This window comes from Giraffa tippelskirchi, chromosome 14 (assembly GCF_054371585.1).
Source record: "Giraffa tippelskirchi isolate mGirTip1 chromosome 14, T2T-mGirTip1v1.2.pri, whole genome shotgun sequence".
NCBI classification, from domain to species: Eukaryota; Metazoa; Chordata; class Mammalia; order Artiodactyla; family Giraffidae; genus Giraffa; species Giraffa tippelskirchi.
The window spans coordinates 72,851,303-72,872,137 of record NC_137288.1 but is presented as its reverse complement, the minus strand read 5'-3'; the positions used below and the strand labels follow the sequence as shown (position 1 = coordinate 72,872,137).

The following is a 20,835-nucleotide window of genomic DNA, read 5'->3' as shown; positions in this document are numbered from 1 at the left end:
TTGGTAAAATACATTTTTTAAATGAATCTAAAAGTAAGTAGGAGAAAGCAAGGAAAAATCTCTAATTTTTAAGAATGTCTGATTTAGAGGAAATAAATCACAATTCAAGCCTTAAAGAATTAGCTGAATAATTTTTGGAGACTCTATGCTTGACCAGCTGACAATGAGACAGTTTTATTACCGACTAAGAAAATAATTATACTCACTAGTATTTATTAAGTACTGCATGTGCTAAGCATTCATTTAATTTCTTGTTAGGTATGAATTGATTCCACCATCAGAACAACCTTATGAGAAAAGCACTGTTTTCTCTAGTTTTGCACTGAAAACTGAAAACTGAAGCAGGAAGAAGCATCATTCCCAGCTTGTGGTTAGAGGACTCATAAGTGTTCGAACTGGGATTTGGGTGCAGTTAAGTCAAGGACTGATGTTGAAGCTGAAACTCCAATAATTTGGCCACCTCATGTGAAGAGTTGACTCATTGGAAAAGACCCTGATGCTGGGAGGGATTGGGGGCAGGAGGAGAAGGGGACGACAGAGGATGAGATGGTTGGATGGCATCACCAACTCGATGGACATGGGTCTGGGTAAACTCCGGGAGTTGGTGATGGACAGGGAGGCCTGGCGTGCTGCGATTCATGGGGTCGCAAAGAGTCGGACACGACTGAGTGACTGAACTGAACTGAACTGAAGTCAAGGTCATAAGGCTACCTCTTTAGCCACGATGCTCCAGTGGGCCACCCATCCCTGGATTTCATCATAAAGAGAGCAGTGCCTGGAATGCATTTTCAGGATCCAGCCACACTTCTGCAGCCAGGTCAAAGTCCCTAAACCTCAGATCTTCCTTATTTCTCAGGACTTATGTTTTTCTGTGCTGCTGATCCACTCAAAAGTATTCAATGCTATTCGATGCAAACACACTTAAAAGAAGTCAGCTTATGTTTTCCTTCCACCCTTGTGCCCAGCTCTTCTCTACCCCTCTGAACTCTCTCCCTCAACACACTCAGTGAGTTGACCTTGATGCTATGTCTGCACCACTAGACTCAATGTTTATTCCTGATGTCCTGATTTGATCACAGGGATCCCCAAAGGACTTTGACCCAAACTATCCTTTTGAATTGCTATACTTCTTGCTGCTGTGACAAGGCAGTTCTAATCAATTTTTCACACAACTCCATTCCATCCCCAACACTGGGGCCCCTTGCAAAGTAGTTGGTGATTACCTTGGCTCTTTTATTCTGCTTACTTGGTTCTTACAAATGAGCTGTGATGCCCAATTTCTGAGAAACGAGATAACCAGATCTTATAATCTAAAGACCTAATAGAATGTAAACAAACAAATGGTTTGTGAAAATAGGTTTATTTTCTATATTTTTGCAACCTTACATAAGTTACAGCCAAGTGTGTGGGATACATAATGCTAGAAATGCATACAGTATATATTTCCCTGTTATTCGATGCTTTCTTCTAGGTTTCTATTACAAAAGGGCACGAAAGGCCACCTACTTATCCTTCATTATAAGAACAAACACGTATGCCTGCATGCTTAGTCACTAAGTCATGCCTCACTTATTGCAACCCCATGGACTGTAGCCTGCTAGGCTCCTCTGTCCACGGAATTCTCCAGGCAAGAACACTGAAGTGGGTAGCCGTTCTCTTCTCCAGGGGATCTTCCCGACCCAAGGATCGAACTCGGGTATCCTGCATTGCAGGTGGATTCTTCATCCTCTGAGCCACCAGTAAAGCCCACAAATACATATATTTCCTTAGAAAGAAAAATAAGTGATGACTGGCTTCTGTAAATGTATCAGCAACAGTAGACAGTGACCATAATAAAAAAAAAAAGTATATAAAACAATAAATAATACAGTAAAAGTTAATGCTATAAAATAAACTGAGAGTAAGAAAGAGCTATATGAGATATCATCCCATTTTAGGAGGCCAAATGATTAATGGGCGGGGGGGTAATGTTATGATTGACAGATGTCACTCTATGTCTATGTTTCTAGTTAGTGTGTAATAAAAGTTCAGAAAAGCAGAAACATGCAGAGGTCTCTAAAGTTTTGGCACTTGCAGAAATCCTGCGGCTTATACCTCATATTACAAATTCCTGTGCAGAAACGGAAACTTTCAACTTAGGGTGATGCAAATCTGCCCCAAAAGAGGATGCTCTTGGTTATCTTGTGCACGATAAGGAAGAGGAAAGGATGGTCTGCCACGAACTGCGGGCCTCCATGGCCTGTTCTCCCTGTCACGATGGCCCCAGTGCCAGCAGCAGCCTCAGTGCCCTCCTCGTTCACGTCCACAGAAGCTTGATGGAACACTTCAGACAGAAACAGGTCACTCTTTTCTGACATGCCTGAGAAATTGGCTCGGCCTTGGCTGAAGGCATCGCCCATGCCCATGCTCGTGAGGATGGTCTTGAGTCCATAGCGCTCTTCCAGTCTGAACTTGGGGATGTGCGCCTCCACGTCGTCCTCCCCCATGGTGTCCTCGCTGAGCCACTTGCTGAGCTTGTCATGGGTGATTTCACTCTCCAGCTACGAATCCAGAAGATAAAACCACTGAGTGCTTAGCAGAGAAGGACAACAACCTCTAATGTTGACAGCCAATGACTTTACTATATTAAAGTAAAGTAGGTGATATTAAAATTTAATAGTTGGGTAAAAATTTTGCAAGAAAATAGCATATATGAGATGTGTTTAAGGCTTCTGAAGGACTGGGAAATCTGGCACAGTTTGTCTCAAACAAGTTCACATATTCAAACTGCACACCATTTCCTCAGATGTGGGCATGTGCAAGGGCTTCCCAGGTGACTCAGTGATAAAAAAAAATCCACCTGCCAATGCAGGAGACGTGGGTTTGATCCTGGGGTCAGGAAGATCCCCTGGAAAAGGAAATGGCAACCTGCTCCAGTAATCTTGCCTGGGAAATCCCATGGACAGAGGAGTATGGCGGGCTACAGTCCAGGGGGTCTCAAAGAGTCTGACATGATTTAGCGACTAAACAGCAACAACAGCAGACATGTGAAAAGGTGAGTTTAGCCCCAGAAGTTTAAAACAACGGAAGTTGGAATTCTTACCAACTCCAAGCCTGTAGAGGATTCAGCAACTCCATCTGGAAGCAGCAGGAACATACTGACCTCTCCAGCATATGGGAGTTCTAGAATCTGGACCTTCAGGTCCGCTATGTATCCAATGTTTAGCTTTTCATGCAGGAACATCATCTCCACTGATTTGTGCTGAGTCTAAAGTAATTAAAAAGTAAAATATGAAAGTTGATAGTAAGATGTCAAAAGATTTATAATCAGACATAAAAGAGAATGGGTTCTGCTTTCATGCTAAAGAAATAGATTTTTTTTAATTAAAAATTTGTTTTGAAATTTGTTTAAAAACGTCAAAATATATTTAAAAAATAAAAATTCATTATTTGTATACTCTCACAGTGACTCTGATCTATTTTTTTTTTAAATAAATTTATTTATTTTAGTTGGGGGCCAATTACTTTACAATATTGTAGTGGTTTTTGCCATACATTGACATGAATCAGCCATGAGTCTACATGTGTTCCCCATCCTGAACCCCCCTCCCACGATCTATTTTGTTTTTTCAAGATTATACCCATTAGTAATAAGATGGACAATTATGATTAAATACTAAAACATTTGTTCAGTACCTACTAGGGATCAAGAACTTTGCAAAATCTCACTAAATCCTTACAACAACATTTTGAGTTGGATATTATCATCCTAGTTTCATAGATCAAAAAAAGGAGTGCATGAACCACAAGTAACATCATAGTTGGTACAGCCTACATATGAGTCCAAGATTGTGTAATTATAAAGCCCATGGTCTTACCATTACTCATATGACTTCTCGGAAAATTACTAAGAGCTATTCAGTAACCCGAAAGAGTCAATCAACTATCCAGTGTGTATAACTTATAACTATTAATAGCAAATCATGTATGGGTATCAATGAGTGGTCCCAATTTTTCTTTTTCTATTTTGTCAAAGACCCTAAAATACATGTTAAGAAAATCTGTTTTGTTGTTATTGTCTCATACCGAGTTCACACGGAAAGGGTAAAGCCCCTTTAGTTTCTTCTGAAATGGAGTCTTCCATTTTCCTTTGAAGTAGACAGCATTCACCAGGACCATCTTGGTATCTGCATCCACAGAACCTTCAGGTAACAAGTTTGGGATTTTGCCTACAGAAAATATGATATATGTTGATGTTTCATGATTAACAATTATAAAGTCATTATGATTTCTTGATTCTTTTGAGTCACCATCAAGCTTAGCATCCACATTTATCGAACTCTGCAGAGATATTGATATTCACATTCAAATTTTTCTCTTAATTTATTTAAAACATAAGTAAAACTCAGACCAAATTTTTCAGGTTTGCAAAATTCAAGAGCAAATGAAGAAGTAATGTAATTAAGATTTAGAATTGCTATCAGACTTGGAAAAAGATTTTTAAGTTTCTTTTATTTTTTTTTTCTTTGTACTGCATGCAGGATCTTATTCCTCTGACCAGGAACTGAACCTGTATCCCTCGCTTTGAGAGCACAGTCTTAACCCCTGGACCGCCAGAGAAGTCCCAGAAATTTTCAAATTCTTTTCATACTGTTTTCTCAAAGTTGTATAGTTATATGAAGTTAGTTCATTCAGATGGGAGTGAAAAAGAGACTCAAGGAATATAATGTGCTTCCCTGGTGGCTCAGATGGTAAAGAATCTGCCAGAAATGCAGAAGACCCGAGGTCAGTCCCTGGGCGGTGAAGATCCCTCGGAGAAGAGAATGGCAACCCACTCCAGTATTCTTGCCTGGAGAATTTCACTGGCAGAGGAGCCTGGCGGGCTACAGTCCATGGGATTGCAAAGAGTCGGACATAACTGAGCGACTGACACTAACAAGGTATTTAATAGCGCATCTCCCCAGTATGTCCGGAGAAGGCAATGGCACCCCACTCCAGTACTCTTGCCTGGAAACTCCCATGGACGGAGGAGCCTGGTAGGCTGCAATCCATGGGGTTGCGAAGAGTCAGACATGACTGAGTGACTTCACTTTCACTTTTCACTTTCATACATTGGAGAAGGAAATGGCAACCCACTCCAGTGTTCTTGCCTGGAGAATCCCAGGGATGGGGGAGCCTGATGGGCTGCCGTCTATGGGGTCGCACAGAGTCGGACAGGACTGAAGCGACTTAGCACCAGCACCAGTATGTCAGTAGGGCTCCTTCTACATCTGGTCTAGACAGCCCACAGGTCTAACTCAATGATTCATCCAAAAACAGTGTTTTGGAAGTTGTGCTACACCTACATCAGGAATAGCACGGATTCATGAAGTAATAAAGGAAAAATTGTCCTTGGGGCGGGGCGGGCTTAGAATATTGGAACAGACATTCTAAATCATTCAGGAAAGAAAGTGTGGTGAGTTCTATTAAGAGAGCTGAGTAATGCAGAGAACTGCAACAACACAGAGAAGGGAGTGAATGACTGAGTCCAAGAAAGTCCCCAGAAGTGATGATATTTGAGTGTGATTTTTTCTTAAAGTTGGTTTAAGAAACAGCCCATTTATAGTGAATACCTGCTTTGCAATATTTCAACCACATTATTTTATCTAATCCTCACAACCATTCTAGTAAGGGAGCATTATTAGTGTCATTTTACACAAATAGGAAATAAACCTTCAATATTCATTAGAAGGACTGATGCTAAAGCTGAAGCTCCAATATTTTGGTCACCTGCTGGGAAGAGTCAACTTACTGGAAAAGACCCTAATGCTGGAAAGATTGAGGGCAGGAGGAGAAGGTAGCAACAGAGGATGAGATGGTTCAATGGCATCACTGACTCAATGAACATGAGTTTGAGTAAACTGCAGGAGATGGTGAAGGACAGGGAAGCCTGGCTTGCTGCAGTTCATGGGGTGGAAAAGAGTTGGACATGACTTAGCAACTGAACAACAATACAAACGGACACCATAATGAGATATTAGTAATCTTTCCAAGGTCTCAATGCTTGAGAGCTGGTCAGAATTCCACCATCTTCCATTTCTGCTGACAGATATAGGACTCAAGCTAAAAGATCACTGTAGTCTGACAATTTCAGTATAGTTATTCAATATCTTCATTCAGTATAACCCCTAGCAATTAAAACTCCTGGTTACTACTTGGAAATCTACTGAGACTTAATTTAACTTTGTGACACATAATATTTGATCATAACAAGGAAAAAAAAATTTTCTCAAATTGCTATAAAAATTGGTAAAACAATCAGTCCAAATGACTATTTGGCATTTTTGCAGTTTCACTGATTGATTTGTAGCCCTTCACCACAAATGCTTAGAAAGAAGAGAAATTCTTGCTGTTCTCAAAAAAGCAAAGCTTTCATGCGTCTCTTTGATTTTGCAATCTGCGTTGACATTCGTTTTTGTTAAATCTTCACTTTCTCTGCTTCCTTTCTGTCAGTGGTGCGTCAATCTTTTAGAGCAGTAATTTAAAAATCTAGAAACGAAGAACTAAAGTAGGCCAAGTGTTTTTAGAGAAACAATCATTCTTTTTTCAATTCTACAGAACTTAATACATGTGCTTTTTCTATTATGGTAGCTAAAAAACCAGGATAGCATACTATGCTTTGAAATAATGTTTTAAACATAGGAGGCAGGGACTTCCCTAGTAGTCCAGTGGCTCAGATTCCATGCTGCCAACGCTGGGGGGCCCAGGTTCAATCCCTGGTCAGGGAACTAGATTTCACATGCCACAACTGCGACCCAACACAGCCAAATAAAAACGTATTTAAAAGTAAATAAATAAGCATAGGAGATAAGTGAACACATGTTTTCTGCATTAAGTTATCAAACTCTTTAAACATTAATGTGAAGAATTCCAGAATTAGACTAAGGCTCAGAAGAAGAGGAAATCCCAGCTGCACCACGAACAGATAGTGGGATCTTGGACGAGTCAGTTAAGAACTGGGGACATGCATAACAAAGGTAGAAGTAGCTTAGACAATTAATGGGAGATGAAGAAGGGACTGAAAGAACTGGACAACATACTGACTCTGGATAGTGAAATAGAAGAAAGAGCTAAAATTTTATAATCCCTCCTTTTTCCATTGACCATATTCTCACACCAATTATTCAGTTCAATATTGTTCCTTTTTCCTTTGCTTTTGTTTGCAGTGAACATAAAGTCACAATTATTTCAATACTCATATTTCCTAAATTAGAAAAGATCCACCTCTTCTTACATTATATTCTAAGGTAATAATCCAAACCTGATTATTGAAGTATTGAATATATAGCTTCTATTAGCAGATCTTGATTATATTTTTCTCACTTCAAACACCACAAAGCTCAACAAGAATCAGGTTACATTAGCCAAAATAACTAAGGTTAGGGGTAAGGGCTAAGTTCAAGGATTTAAAACACACACACACACACACACACACACACACACACACACACACACACACACATCAGAGTTTTCTACATGGAAAGAAGAGCATATTCTCCAAAGGTTTTACCTTTAGTTTGAGCCTTGACCCAGGAATTAATCTTTTTTCTGGCATCTTCTGCACATTCTAGGAAGTCAACCGCCTGGGGTTCTGTAGAGTAATATTTCTTGGAGAGTTGCATGTATTCCTTTAAAGTGAAAAAATAATGACAAGATTATTTAGAATATATACCCAACAAGTGAAAGTGAAAGTGTTAGCTGCTCAGTTGTGTCCAACTCTTTGTGACCCCATGGACTGTAGCCCGCCAGGCTCCTCTGTCCATGGAAATCTCCAGCCAAGAATACTGGATTGTGCTGCCATGCCCTCCTCCAGGATATCCAACCATCTGTGGTGTGTTTGTAAATTATAGGTTTCCTGTCAAGACTGGGGAGCCTGAAGCAGGGTAGGGGGAGGTTGGCTGGGGGGCTGATTATGTGCTCTCTTGACCAACCCCCCCCGCCCCAGTCCAGTCCCAACTGCCTTTGTTCTCCTGCTTATTTTGCGTGATGAACAGTGAGTGCAGAGGGAGAGATTGGGCATGGGGTTAGCGGTCCTGGGAACACCTGTGCGCACCTTCTGACTTGTGACTTTACATGTGGGGTTTTTACAGTAGAAAGAGGAAGCACCCACGGAGGGAGCATAAGCATGGCTGTGTTGGATCGTGTCCCATGGCCTTGGGGAGCCTTAGCGAGCCTGAGTGGAATTCTGACCCTCTGGGAATGAATCAGAGAAAACAGCTTTGAAAGTGACCTCGTTGCAAGTTTGGGACCCTGCCATTTAGATCGCAGGTTTCACTCACTTCCTTGAATCTTGCAGATTTCTCTCCAAATAGTTTATTGGCACTTTCCAATAAATACTCCCCCATGGACACGTTGATGGCATTGCTGAGAGAATGGAAGGATGAATGGATTACCCCCACAGCTTGTGCCTTAAAAGGAAAGGAGAGATTCATTTTATATAACTCAGGGCTTCCAAACAAGATATTTCTTAAGCAATAGTATTTTTTTCTAGGATATCAATAAAATGCTGTATTACAATATACTTTTTTTTCTGGCACTTTAGAGGTAACTCAGGAAATAATATTGATATGGATATAGAACATTAAAACGTATCAGATGATTTTTGACTTGTTTCAGATTTTTCTGTGCCCATAAGATTGGATTTAACTGTAACAGAATTGAGATCCTAGAAAAAGTCAGGCTCCTTTGATACTAACCTAAGCTATAAAGTCTCTAAGCAATTTTTATTACATTAAAATGTTACCTTAGAAATGTTCTTTCAAAAGTTTATATAACTTCTACAAGTCCCTTGGTATAATTAAGGGGTAGTCTGTGCAACGGAGTCTGGAGTTTAGAAAACACAAAATCGAGGGGAATTCCAATCCCCACCTGAAGTTTGCGAGCATGATGACAGACACAGGGCTTAGTCCCAGCAGTGGCTGGGTGAAGCTGAGGTCAGAGCCCTGAAGAGGGACCATCAGCTGTCCACTCAGGCCTGGCAGAATCGCCTTTTGAAGAGGCCCTCTCGCCATCTTGAGTCTGTAATTCCCTGAGTGACAGACAGATGGAGCATCAGCATTCCTAGGAAGGAACCTGTGAGAGGACCTAAATCAGGGTATGATTGTGGAAGTTATTTACCAGTAGGAACCCATCTACACCAGGCTCTTAGAATGTAGCTGAATGGTGTTTAAGGAAGTGGAGTACTAGGAAAAGATATTAACCTGAGATTGATTAGATGAATGGATGGTAGATAGATAGTAGATGATGATCACAATAATGATGATAAATAGGTAGATAGATTGGTGTTGTTCTGTTGCTAATGATGATGATGATAGACCAATAGATAGGGAGAGAGAAGGAAGGAAGATAGATAGATAGTAGATGATGATCATAATGATGACAACAGGTAGATAGATAGATAGTAGATGATGATCACAGTGATGACGACAGGTAGATAGATAGACAGTAGATGATGATCACAGAGATGACGACAGGTAGATAGATAGACAGTAGATGATGATCACAGCGATGACGACAGGTAGATAGATAGATAGTAGATGATGATCACAGTGATGAAGACAGGTAGATAGATAGATAGTAGATGATGATCACAGTGATGACAACAGGTAGATAGATAGATAGTAGATGATCACAGTGATGACGACAGGTAGATAAATAGATAGTAGGTGATGATCACAGTGATGACGACAGGTAGATAAATAGACAGTAGGTGATGATCACAGTGATGAAGACAGGTAGATAGATAGATAGTAGGTGATGATCACAGTGATGAAGACAGGTAGATAGATAGATAGTAGATGATGATCACAGTGATGAAGACAGGTAGATAAATAGATAGTAGGTGATGATCACAGTGATGAAGACAGGTAGACAGATAGATAGTAGATGATGATCACAGTGATGACGACAGGCAGATAGATGTGTGCTCATGCTCAGTCGCTCAGTGGTGTCCAACTCTTTGTGACTCTTTGGACTGTAGTCTGCCAAGCTCCTGTGTCCATGGGATTTTTCAGGCAAGAATACTGGAGTGGGTTGCCACTTCCTACTCCAGAGAATCATCTGATCCAGGGATTGAACCTGCGCCTCCTGCATTGCAGGCAGATTCTTTACCACTGAGCCATTGGCGAAGCCCTAGATAGATAGGTAGGGAGAGAGGGGATAAAGGATATACGAGGGTCAGTGACCTCTCCTGAAGTCACCAGGCCTGGCCATCTCCATTCCTCAGTTCCTTGTCACCGCTTACTCTATCTGCACTCACACATGTGTCTTGTAGGAGTCTCTACCGTGGCTGTAGAATAAATTATACATACCCAACTAATGGCAGAGTGATGGGACAGAATTGACAAGCAGTCTTGACCTGGAAGTCATAAAACACGGATCCCACCCCAGCTCTGCCCTTCCTTGTCAGAGTGACCATAAGGTATTTACTCAAGGACTGTGAGTCTTAGTTTTCTTCCTATGAAAGTTCGAAGTTGTACTAGGTTCCTTCCCTAATATTGTGACTTTAAGACAAGAAGTTTCTGGAAACAAAATACAAGAGAACTAGGAATGGATGAGTCAGATACCTGCAAAACAGCATCAGGATGAGTGCCCCTCTGGATCTGCTGTGAGAAGTCACAACTGGTGAGGCTCCCTGGGGTCACTGGGGCGCCTCTGTGGACTCCAACTTGGTTAAACTGAAGTACCTACAATTGGAATTCGAGAAAATTGGGTACATTTTTCTGCTGCATTATTTAGCTTTTAAACCAACGGCTGTGAAGTACCTATTAGTGGTCCTACGTCAAGTTCCCTGCCTTTGTGTCCGGGCCACAAGCATAGATGCTCTTCATGTATAATATGTGTCAGTCCGTGAAATTTCCTTCATGGGAATTGGCATGAGTTATTTTATACTAATTCAAATACTGGCCATTTTGACAAAAAAAATTTTATAATGAGATGATTAATAACCTTTTAATTAAATTATCTAAATTATCACCCAACTCACAAACTTCCTTGAAAACATCCCAGTGTTTTGAAGGAAGTAATAAGGTTAACTCCTGACTTTGTATCTCTTTGTTCGGTGGCCTTACACATTATACCCTTCTAGACTGTTAAAAATTAGCAGCCACAGCTAGCTTAAGCACAAAAACAAGGTGCTCAGTATTACAGAGGATCACCTAAAACATTTGCACATACGTTATTTACACATAAAGAAATCCCCCACTTCTGTCCATGTTGGGGGAAGATGGTGGGGGTCAGATGACAATATGAATTCCTTTTTTGAAATATTTATTTTCATTTATGTATTTATTTAGCTGCCCACGGTCTTAGTTGAGGCAGGCAGCATCTTTAGTTGCAGCATGCAGGATTTTTAGTTTCCACATATTCCCCGACCAGAGATCAGACCCAGGTCCCCTTGCGTTGGGAGCACAGAGTCTTAGCCACTGGACCACCAAGAAGCCCCAGTGTGAATTTCTTATGTTGTAAGTGGCAGATCCAGCTACCAGTGAAACTGGCAGGTGCAGACTAACCCTGGAAGGTGTCTCAAGTCCCTCCCCCATTTCAGTAGACTCCTCCACTTGGCCCTGCCACCCACCCACCCCCACCTCCAGCATCCTTTGGGTCCCAGCGCCATGGGGCCCCAGGCAGGGAGGAACTTATTGGTAAAGCACTGATGGTGGAGGCTCTGCCAAGGGAGGGAAGGCAAGCTTGCCCAGCAGATGGTGGATTTCTAGGCTGGAAGGAGAGGTGTTAGGATTTCTGGGGTCTTTCTCTGCTCTTCAGATCATATATTATAAGTTCTTACCTAATACTCTCTGAAAAGCGGTCTGACTGCCACTGTAAAAGGGAGGAATACTTTGTGTAAGAGCTTCTCTGGTTGTCCTACCTTTTAAGGAAGTTGAGCCATAAATTGGGGTCTCTGGGCAGCACTGAAGCCCACTCGAGTCATGGCAAGGGTCCTTGCAGGTGTGGGGCGTGCGTCATGGTCCTGAGCCAGGCTGAGGCAGGCAGCCTGCCCAGAGAGCCGGCCTGGCCGGGCTGGTCTGTGGCCTTATCCTAAAGATAAGAGCTGGGTAAAAATACTCCTGCAAATCTCACATTGCCTGTGCTCTGTAAGAGAGTATCTATTTATTCTATTTGCTCCTTTTTTCCACTACAACCGTTCCAGCCTTACCAGCTACACCAGTTCCCAAATGTGGGCAGCCTCTTCCTGCCCTGATTTTCTCATCTGTAAATACAGTAATCAGAACACCTACCTCACAGGATTTTGTATTCTATGGATAAATTCATAAAACATTCTCAGCAAGGTACCTGGCTGGGGCATTGTAAGTATCAGATATGAAAACAATTAGTTCCACCACGTGCCTCTACTGTTAACTCTAATCTTCATACTTATCTTGCCCAATACACATTTTCATTTACATTTTAAAAATAAGAAAGTTACCACTAGACTCTTTTGAGTTATCAAATGGTGTTCAAGAGGTCTGCAACTATTGTACAAAATATGTGGTTAACAAAACGCATTATGTATGATCAAATTTATATAGTTTATGGGTACAGAATGTCTCGCACCCAAGTACTAACCAGGCCCAGACCTGCTTAGCTTCCAAGATTGGGAGGGTTCCAAGATTGGCTATGGTATAGCCATAGATCATACAGAATTCCTTTGGGGAAGAAGAAGATACTCTAAAATTAGACTGTAGTGATGGCTGCACAGTTCTTGTAAATATACTAAGAACTACTGAATTGTAAACTTTAAATGGGTGAATTTTATGAAATGTGAATTATATCTCAACAAAGTTGTTCTTAAAAAATAAAATAAAAAATAAGAAAGCTGAGGCACAGAGCATTTAAATGTCTTCATTTACACACCTAGTAAGTGGCAAAATCACCAACCAAAGACAGGCAGGTCTGTCCCCAAAGTCCAGGTTTCCATATCAAACCAAAAAGCGTCTCCTCTTTTTTTTTGTTAGAGAATTAAGCCAATTGCCTTTGAATTTTAAAATCCTCCCATGTAGCAGAGTTACAAGAAAACTACTGTATATAAAATTCTTGCCCCACATGCAGAAAATACTTTCCAAACACAGAAAAGCTATGTTACACCATGAGTGACCAATAAGTTAGTTTTCCTCTGGTGGCAAAATCAAGATTTTCCCTTTAGCACCTAGAGCACTTTGTTTGGCATCTGTCCTTAAAAAAAAAAAAAAATTGCTTCTGATTCCTTTACATTTAGAAAATGGAGACTTCCCTGGCGGTGCAGTGGTTAAGACTCGATGCTTCCAGTGCAAGGGGATGGGAATTAACGTTCCACATGCCATATAGCATGGCCAAAAACTAAATAAAAATAAAAATTGAAGTCCTTGATGTTTTCTAAAGTTTTTAATGGAGTTCACTGCCTTTATTTTTTTTTCAAGGCAAAGAAAATACAGGGGAAGGAGTTTTGCCAAATGCGGCTGGTATCAGAGAGTTGAGCAACTGGGGTTTGTTTTGAGTCTTGATGTTCAAACTGCCACAAACAGAGAGAGAAGCTCGCGACCCTTTTCCTCCTGCGGTGAGGTTGGCCAACACTCTGCGTGAGCCACTCCAAACGAGGCCCGCCTTAAGTGGGTCACCGTGTACCTGGAAGACTATCCATCTCCCTGTACTCACACACTCAGGTGCGATTCTCACGGGAAACTCCAGTGTGACTGAGGACAGCGTCCACGCTCGTGAGAAACATAGCTTGGACGCCCAGCATTCAATGCTGACGTCTGTACACACAGGACTAGGAAAGAATTTTAATGATATAATTATCTCCTCTGCTCACAGACCCAGGGAAGATAGGATCATGTGAACTTTAATAGCATCACATTCATCCCAGAGGATGGCTGTTGTGTGCAAGTGAAGTAGGTCAACATATTTCCACAGTCCCTGACCCAGTGAAAGGGTCCCCTGACTGACCTGGTGTCCATTCACCAAGGAAGGAAGCCAGCAGCCCAGACAGAAAGACCCCACAGTGCCGGCTCCCCCTCCGACCGCCTTGACTTTGAAGACTGGCCATCCCGTCAGCCCCGCTTTGCTGACACGAGCTCGTGGGGCGGAGAATGTGGGCTGCGGCCCTCCCAAGTGTTGTTCTCGGTGCCTCCCCCAGGGTGCAGAGACCGAGCTCTGGGACAGTGTTTTCTCTTCATGGCGCTCTCTTAAAACCACTACTAGGAATTCTTCACATAAATGGAAAGAGCCTGAGATGAGAGAGCAGAAACCAGAGGAAGCCCGCAGAAAGGTGCTTCAGTCCCACTGCCCATCCATCAGTGACACTTGTCTTAAAACCAGTAAGAGATAAAGCACACAAATCCTTTGAAAAATATAAACATTATCAGATGTCAGATATAGTCACTATTAACTATTTCTAAGATTGCAGGATAGGAACATCTGATAATCCTTCTACTATATCTACCACTGAGGATTTTTGTGGTTTGGCTCTTTTATATATTTGAATCTAAGTAACTTGTGTTGTAATGGCTTGTGATGATTGCTGAGGGCATGGGTTCGATCCCTGGTGGGGGAACTAAGATCCCACTAGCCGCTGACTTTGTTATAGTCCAAATCCTGCAAGCATATAATCAGAGCAGTTCTGCAATTCAGTTCAGGAGTCATTCAGTCCCAACTGGGAACTTTAACAGAAACTCACTTGGGCTATCTGGTCTGCAGTATTGCCCCGGGCGCCCAGGTAGACCATGGCCATGGTGGAGGAGATGCTCCAGGGACAGAAGAAGAGATTCTGGGTGTCGGCGCTTGTATTTGCCAGATGCTTGAAGAAACTGAGGGCGAAGATTGTGTTTGCCACGTAAAGTTCTTCCATTGTCTCAATCTGGAAGGAAAACGGGAAAAGCAATAGCTCTAAAAGATGACTCAACATTTTGAGTGATGTCAGCGGTGTAGCACAGGCTGTACCCTGCACAGGGCAGGGGTTCCCTCTCTGTTCTCCCTTCACTGAATAGGACCAGCAGCATCGTGACCCTGGGACCTGTGCAGCCACAAAAGATTCTACTCTTGGTGTAGTGTGCTGCTGTCACAACCTTGCAATCCCTTAATAATTTTATAAAAATGGCCCTTCCTGCATTTCCCTTTTGCACTGGATCCTGCAAATTACACAGCTGATCCTGAGATAGAGGGAACAGGCCTGGTATACGTGGTGACACTCCACCACATAATAATGATAATAACAGCAATAACAATAAATAGCCCTTACTGAATTCTTAACTGTACAACGGATGCTGTGTTCAACATTTCACCTGTACTAAACCAGTTAATCCTCACACAAGCCCTGTGAGGAAGGCACTGCTATTCTTCTGCTTACAAAGGAGAAAACTACTGCCCAAAGAGAATCAGAAAAGTGACCCATGTCACTCGACTATAAGGACAGGACTGGAAATTGAAGCCAGGTGGGTGGGTGGCCTTTAGGATCATACTCTCAACCTCTGTGTTGTACCGACAAACACACATCACACATACAGACACACAGTTACACACACTAGGGCCTTCCCTGGTGGCTCAGTCAGTAAAGAACCCACCTGAAATGCAGGAGATCACCTGCAATGCAGGAAACCCAGATTTGATCCCTGGGTCAGGAAGATCCCCTGGAGAAGGAAATGGCAACCCACTCCAGTATTCTTGGCTGGAAAATCCCATGGACAAAGGAGCCTGGTGGGCTACAGTCCACAGGGTTGCAAGAGTCCATGGACATCAATTAGTGACTAAACCATCACCATCACACACACTAGAGGAAAACACACACATATTCAAATGCATGCCACATGCACACATACTCTTGTTGGCCCCAGTGGAGAAGGCCAAACTCCTTTCTAGAAGTGGCTTAGACTCACCTTTTGAGAGTGAGCATTTCACACCGCCCTATCTCCCATTTGCACACCCCCTCCACTCACTCACACACCACAGCCTTTCTACCAAAGCGCCCCCTATGCTGAGCAGCTTATTACTGGGGATGCTGGAAAGGCCACCCTCCTACCACCAGCCCTAGCAGGGCAGTGAACACAAGGTCCCTCTGCAGGAGTGGTCCTGGATTTATGGAGCATACACACACACACATACACACACACACACACACACACACACACACACCCCATCCACCATCTGAAGATAAATGACAGACACACCTTCCGTGACTTAAGACTCACAGGCAGCCAAACACTTGGACACACCTGGCTGTGGGTGCGTCCCTGCTGGTTCTCGCCAACAGACTGTATCTTACACTTTCACAATGGCTTCAAACACACACTGCAATTACCAACATCTATAAATATACCAAGCGACGCTGACACTCATCATTCCACAGGAACCCTTCTGGGGATGGTGGCTTGGGATCCACTGGGTGAGGCCCTGGAGGAGGCTCTCTACAGCCTTGGGCTCACTCAGCAGGGCCTCCCAGGCTCACATCTCCCTAGTCCATGGGTATCTTATGTGAACACTCGGTTCACAAACATTTCTTGTGAAGAAAGTGATTGCCATTTGTATCAAATTTCTCATGCGAGATACCACCCAATTGTATTTTATGAAGACAAGATAGTAAATTAAACAAAACTTGTCTGCAAACTCTCTCATGTCTTCTTGTCCCCTTGAATATATAATATTCACAGGATTGGCGTGAGGTGCATATTCTGATCTTTATTCCATAGGTTACATCCTGATGCCCTGAGACATATATAAGGTCACAGAGTTTGTATGTAATGGTGCAGGGATTCAAGCCTAGGATTCAAGCTTCAGAAACCCACTCTGTCCAATGTCACTTACACTTCACCTGCTGATATTTAACTACTATATGTAAGAGTTTCAGCTAGTTACTGGTTTGAGAAGTGTTAGAAAGAGGAAATAAAAAGAGGAAGGAAGCCAGTTTGTAATACTCCTAGAAGGCTGAAGTTTCAAAAAATTACTGTTTTTTTTTTCTCTTGCTTCATCACTGAGATTAGATTAACCTGGGTGACTCAGAAATGTGTTTACTCTTCCTTCTCAATTTTAAAATCATCCTTATAATGAATTATTCCTCTCAAAAACATTTCAAAAACAGAGAGTTAATAGCATAAATATTTCTCTATTGTGTGCAAAAAAAATAAAGAATTGGAGCTATAAAAATAAACTTAAGCCTGGGAATTCCCTGGTGGTCCAGTTGTTAAGACTTGGAACTTTCATTGCTGAGGGCATGGGCTCGATCCCTGGCTGGGGAACTAAGATCCCACAAGCTGCATCATGTGACCAATTAATTAATTAAGTAGTTAGTGTAGGCCTCTCCTATACCTAATTCTTTATAATGACCTGAATAGTCAGTCACTTTGACACTAGCAAAATTTGTCAAGACAAATGAAGAGTGAGGGTTTTTAATGCCAAATTAGAAGTCCAGTTGACTGTGACTGGTAATTTTGTTAAAAAAATTAAAAAGTAAGGACAGAATTAAATCACCCCAGATGTATTTACTTGTTTTTAAAATAGTCTAAATTTTATCTTTCAGATAGGTGCAATTAACTGCATTTAACATAAAAAATAATGTGTGATGTCTATATCACAGTTACCAAATTCCTTCAGCCTCACTGTTTTATTTACCTTGCATAATTACTTGCCTGGTAAACCTAGTAATTCTTGTTATACCAATGAAAATATGAAGATGTCGATAGCACAGCTCGTTTCAAAGCCTAGACTAGCTTCCAATTCCAGCTCTAGCGCTGTTCCTACAGACCTTTCAAATAAGGTTTGAGAAGTTTATATTTGTAGAAAGCTATGAATATATATAATATATATCTGTATATATACACATTGTCTTCTGACTCTACCACACATCCACCCTACATTTAAGTGGGAATCTGCCTGAGACCGTGTAAAACCGAAGTCACTGAGTGACATCAGAATCTCTCAGAACAGGAAACACCTGTTGTGAATTTCTTAACACTAGAGTGAGTTACACAACTTCAACAACGTCTAGATATTATTCCCCTAACCAACATTTACTATTATCTTTAGAAGAACAAACAGATGAAAGGCATACGTGGGGCTGGTCTCTGTGGTGTTTGTGTCGGTTCCTAAAACACAAGTTGACAAATGTGCCTGAAACTTGGCACAAAAGAACTCAGACCCGCAGCCACACTCCCTCTGCTCACTGGCATCGAATGTTAGATTTGAGTTTGCTGTAGCATTTTTAAGTGAATTTTTTTGCAGCAACACAATGTAAATATTTTGAAATTGACCAGAAAAATTAATGACACAGAGAAAACAATAACTTCAAGGAAATCCCCATTCCAAATCACCAAGCTTCTCCCCATAAAATTAAAAGCCTTTTCTGTATTTGATTTCTTTCATAATGAATAATTATTTGTTTATGGGATATTAAATTATTTATCGAACTATTACTTCAGTCGATCCAGCAACTAACTGGGCTGTTCTTTCTCTTTCACTAAATTGACCAATTATCAAGCTAAATTCAATAAGTATATTCTGGTATTGAACTGAATCACTCAGTTTTCTGCTTAATTTCTGGTTGTTTAAGATGAAAACTGAGTCCTCTTTTTGTCTTTACCGTATTTATGTACAATTTATAAATTACTTTCAGTTGCTAAAAACATACATTTTAATTGGTCTAGCTATTTTCATTAAACTCAGTGCCAAACAAGAACTAGTACAAGATACACACATTCTAAGCTGTTCAGTAAAACTGACATCACAACCAGAATGTACATTGGGGTTTGGTGAATGTTACGTAGGCATTTGCTGATCTCTGGGATTTAAGATTATGTATAATTTAATTTAATTCAAATCTTGAACCAAAATATTCTTAAACAAGCAACTAAACAAGAAAACACCATTAAACTTTTACTCATCCTCTAAAAACATCCCACAGTTTAATTTTCATTATGTTAATAATACCAGTATGCAAAATAAAACCCTATTTCACAGAGAGAGACATGGAAATGACTGAAATACCTGGTTCTTCTCTGCCTGACAGGAAACGGTCTTCTGAGCGTTGCTCGAGTTCAGACATGGCAATGACTGGTTTTATAAAGCTCTGCCCCTCCCACATGTCATTTTTTCTCTCTCTAACTGTGTCCTTTGAGTGATTCAACATTTTACTCAGAAAGACATCATTAGAATAGAAATGCTTGTTTGCTAAGGCATCATTTAAGAAAATGACATCATGCAGAAACTTAGGAATTTAGCAATACCTACACATGCCTTTTAAAATTAGCTAAAATCTGTCAGCCCCAGCTTCCACAGTCCCCTCTTTAACTCGCTCTCTTAGTAAGAAATTCTACAATGTCTCTTCTATCTTCTGACAAGAATGGCCTGGGAGCTTCTTGCAATACTTAAAAGCAATGGAATCCTTTCTCTTTTGAATCTAGACAGCCCCCAAACAATTCTTTAGGAACAGAAAAAAAAAGGAACACTTTTCTTCCTTATAAATTCTCTATTTTAAACCCTCTTACATTTTCTCAAGCTATAATTGCCTAAATAATTCTGGGTTCCACCCTAATCTGTCACTAATCACACCAAAAGAACATTTCATTTGCCCTTTTTTAGAACATAAATCTTATCTTTAATTAAACAGTGAAAATCCACTGTGCACTTTAACTTTTAAGTGGGTAAATTAAAGATGTTAATTGGAATTTGTGATGTTGAAATCATGATTCTGAAAATCACTAGATTTTTAGATATTGCCAAGGGAATCTGATAAAAACAGATAAAAGATATGCATAATGAAAGAGAATCTGAGTTTTAAAATGTTCATATTGTTAGAGCTTATTGAAAAGTGTTTGCAACACATTGTAAAGATGGTCTTTCTTCTCACTTTACTTCTTTAGTGAAGTATAGTTATTTAAAAATGTTCTTCCAATCCCTGCTGCACAGCAAAGTGACTCAGTTTTACACATATATATAGTGTTTTATTTTTTTTAATATTCTGCTATCATGGGCTTCCCAGGTGTCACTAGAGGTAAAGAATCCTCCTGGCAATGCGGCAGACTAATAGAGGTAGATTCGATCCCTGGATCAGAAAGATCCCCTGAAGTAGGAAATTGCACTCTACTCCAGTGTTCTTGCCTGGAAGATCCCATGGACAGAGGAACCAGAGTCAGACACGACTGAGCACACACAAACACCGTTACGGCTTATCCCAGAAGACTGGATATACTTTCTCTGCGCTATACAGTAAGACCTGGTTCTATACACATTCTAAATGTAATAGTTTGCATCTACCAGCACCAAAATCCCAATCCATCCCTCTTTCTCTCCTCTCTCCCTCTTGGCAACCACAAGTCTGATCACTAGGTCTGAGTCTGTTTCACAGATGTTCACTCACACTACATTTTAGATTCCACATATAAGTGATATCATATGGTATTTGTCTTTCTCCTTCTGACTTACCTCAGCTAGTATGATCATCTCTAGTTGCACACTTAACTTTTACGCATAGGAAATCCCCAAAGTGATAAGGATGAAAAGAAGCAAAAGCACCATGCTTCTTCTCTGCTGGTGTGGCAAGCCCCATGTCTGCACTTGAAGAGCTGAGTTGACAATCTGGAGTGTCCTTGAAAGCAAGCCTGTGGGTTTGAGCCCTGTGTGAGCTTCTTAGCTTGGCTGTGGTCCACAGAGCCAGACTTATCTTTAGCTCTTCTTGCTAATGTGAGTCTCTGGTCAAAAAGGAGTGGGCTGACTTAACCCAAAGTACCTCAGTTGTGTCCAACTCTTTGTAACCCTATGGACTACAGACCACCAGGCTCCTCTGTCCATGGGATTCTCCAGGAAAGAATACTGGAGTGGGTAGCCATTCCCTTCTCCAGCAGATCTTCCCCAACCAGG

The 20,835-nt window shown here is 41.2% G+C and overlaps 1 protein-coding gene across 1 annotated transcript; it reads right to left on the bottom strand.

The window, feature by feature from the left end:
* Positions 1 to 1,341: 1,341 nt before the first annotated feature.
* Positions 1,342 to 19,025, bottom strand: LOC145534790 (plasminogen activator inhibitor 2-like). Its single transcript, XM_081563080.1, has 8 exons — positions 18,964 to 19,025; positions 14,669 to 14,848; positions 10,584 to 10,703; positions 8,298 to 8,426; positions 7,529 to 7,646; positions 4,066 to 4,208; positions 3,083 to 3,247; positions 1,342 to 2,540 (listed from the first exon to the last, which is right to left on the bottom strand). Exons 2-8 carry the CDS (start codon positions 14,837 to 14,839, stop codon positions 2,136 to 2,138), a joined length of 1,251 nt encoding a protein of 416 aa, XP_081419206.1. The 5' UTR covers positions 14,840 to 14,848; positions 18,964 to 19,025; the 3' UTR covers positions 1,342 to 2,135.
* Between the last annotated feature and the right edge of the window lie 1,810 nt (positions 19,026 to 20,835).

Excerpts from the sequence above, each read along its gene's own strand:
- LOC145534790 (XM_081563080.1), bottom strand. The coding sequence starts at position 14,839 with ATGGAAGAACTTTACGTGGCAAACACAATCTTCGCCCTCAGTTTCTTC. Across the intron at positions 10,704-14,668 it reads CTGCAGACCAGATAGCCCAA|GTACTTCAGTTTAACCAAGT; the intron begins GTGAGTTTCTGT and ends TTCCAATTGTAG. Across the intron at positions 7,647-8,297 it reads AATCTGCAAGATTCAAGGAA|GAATACATGCAACTCTCCAA; the intron begins GTGAGTGAAACC and ends TTCACTTTAAAG.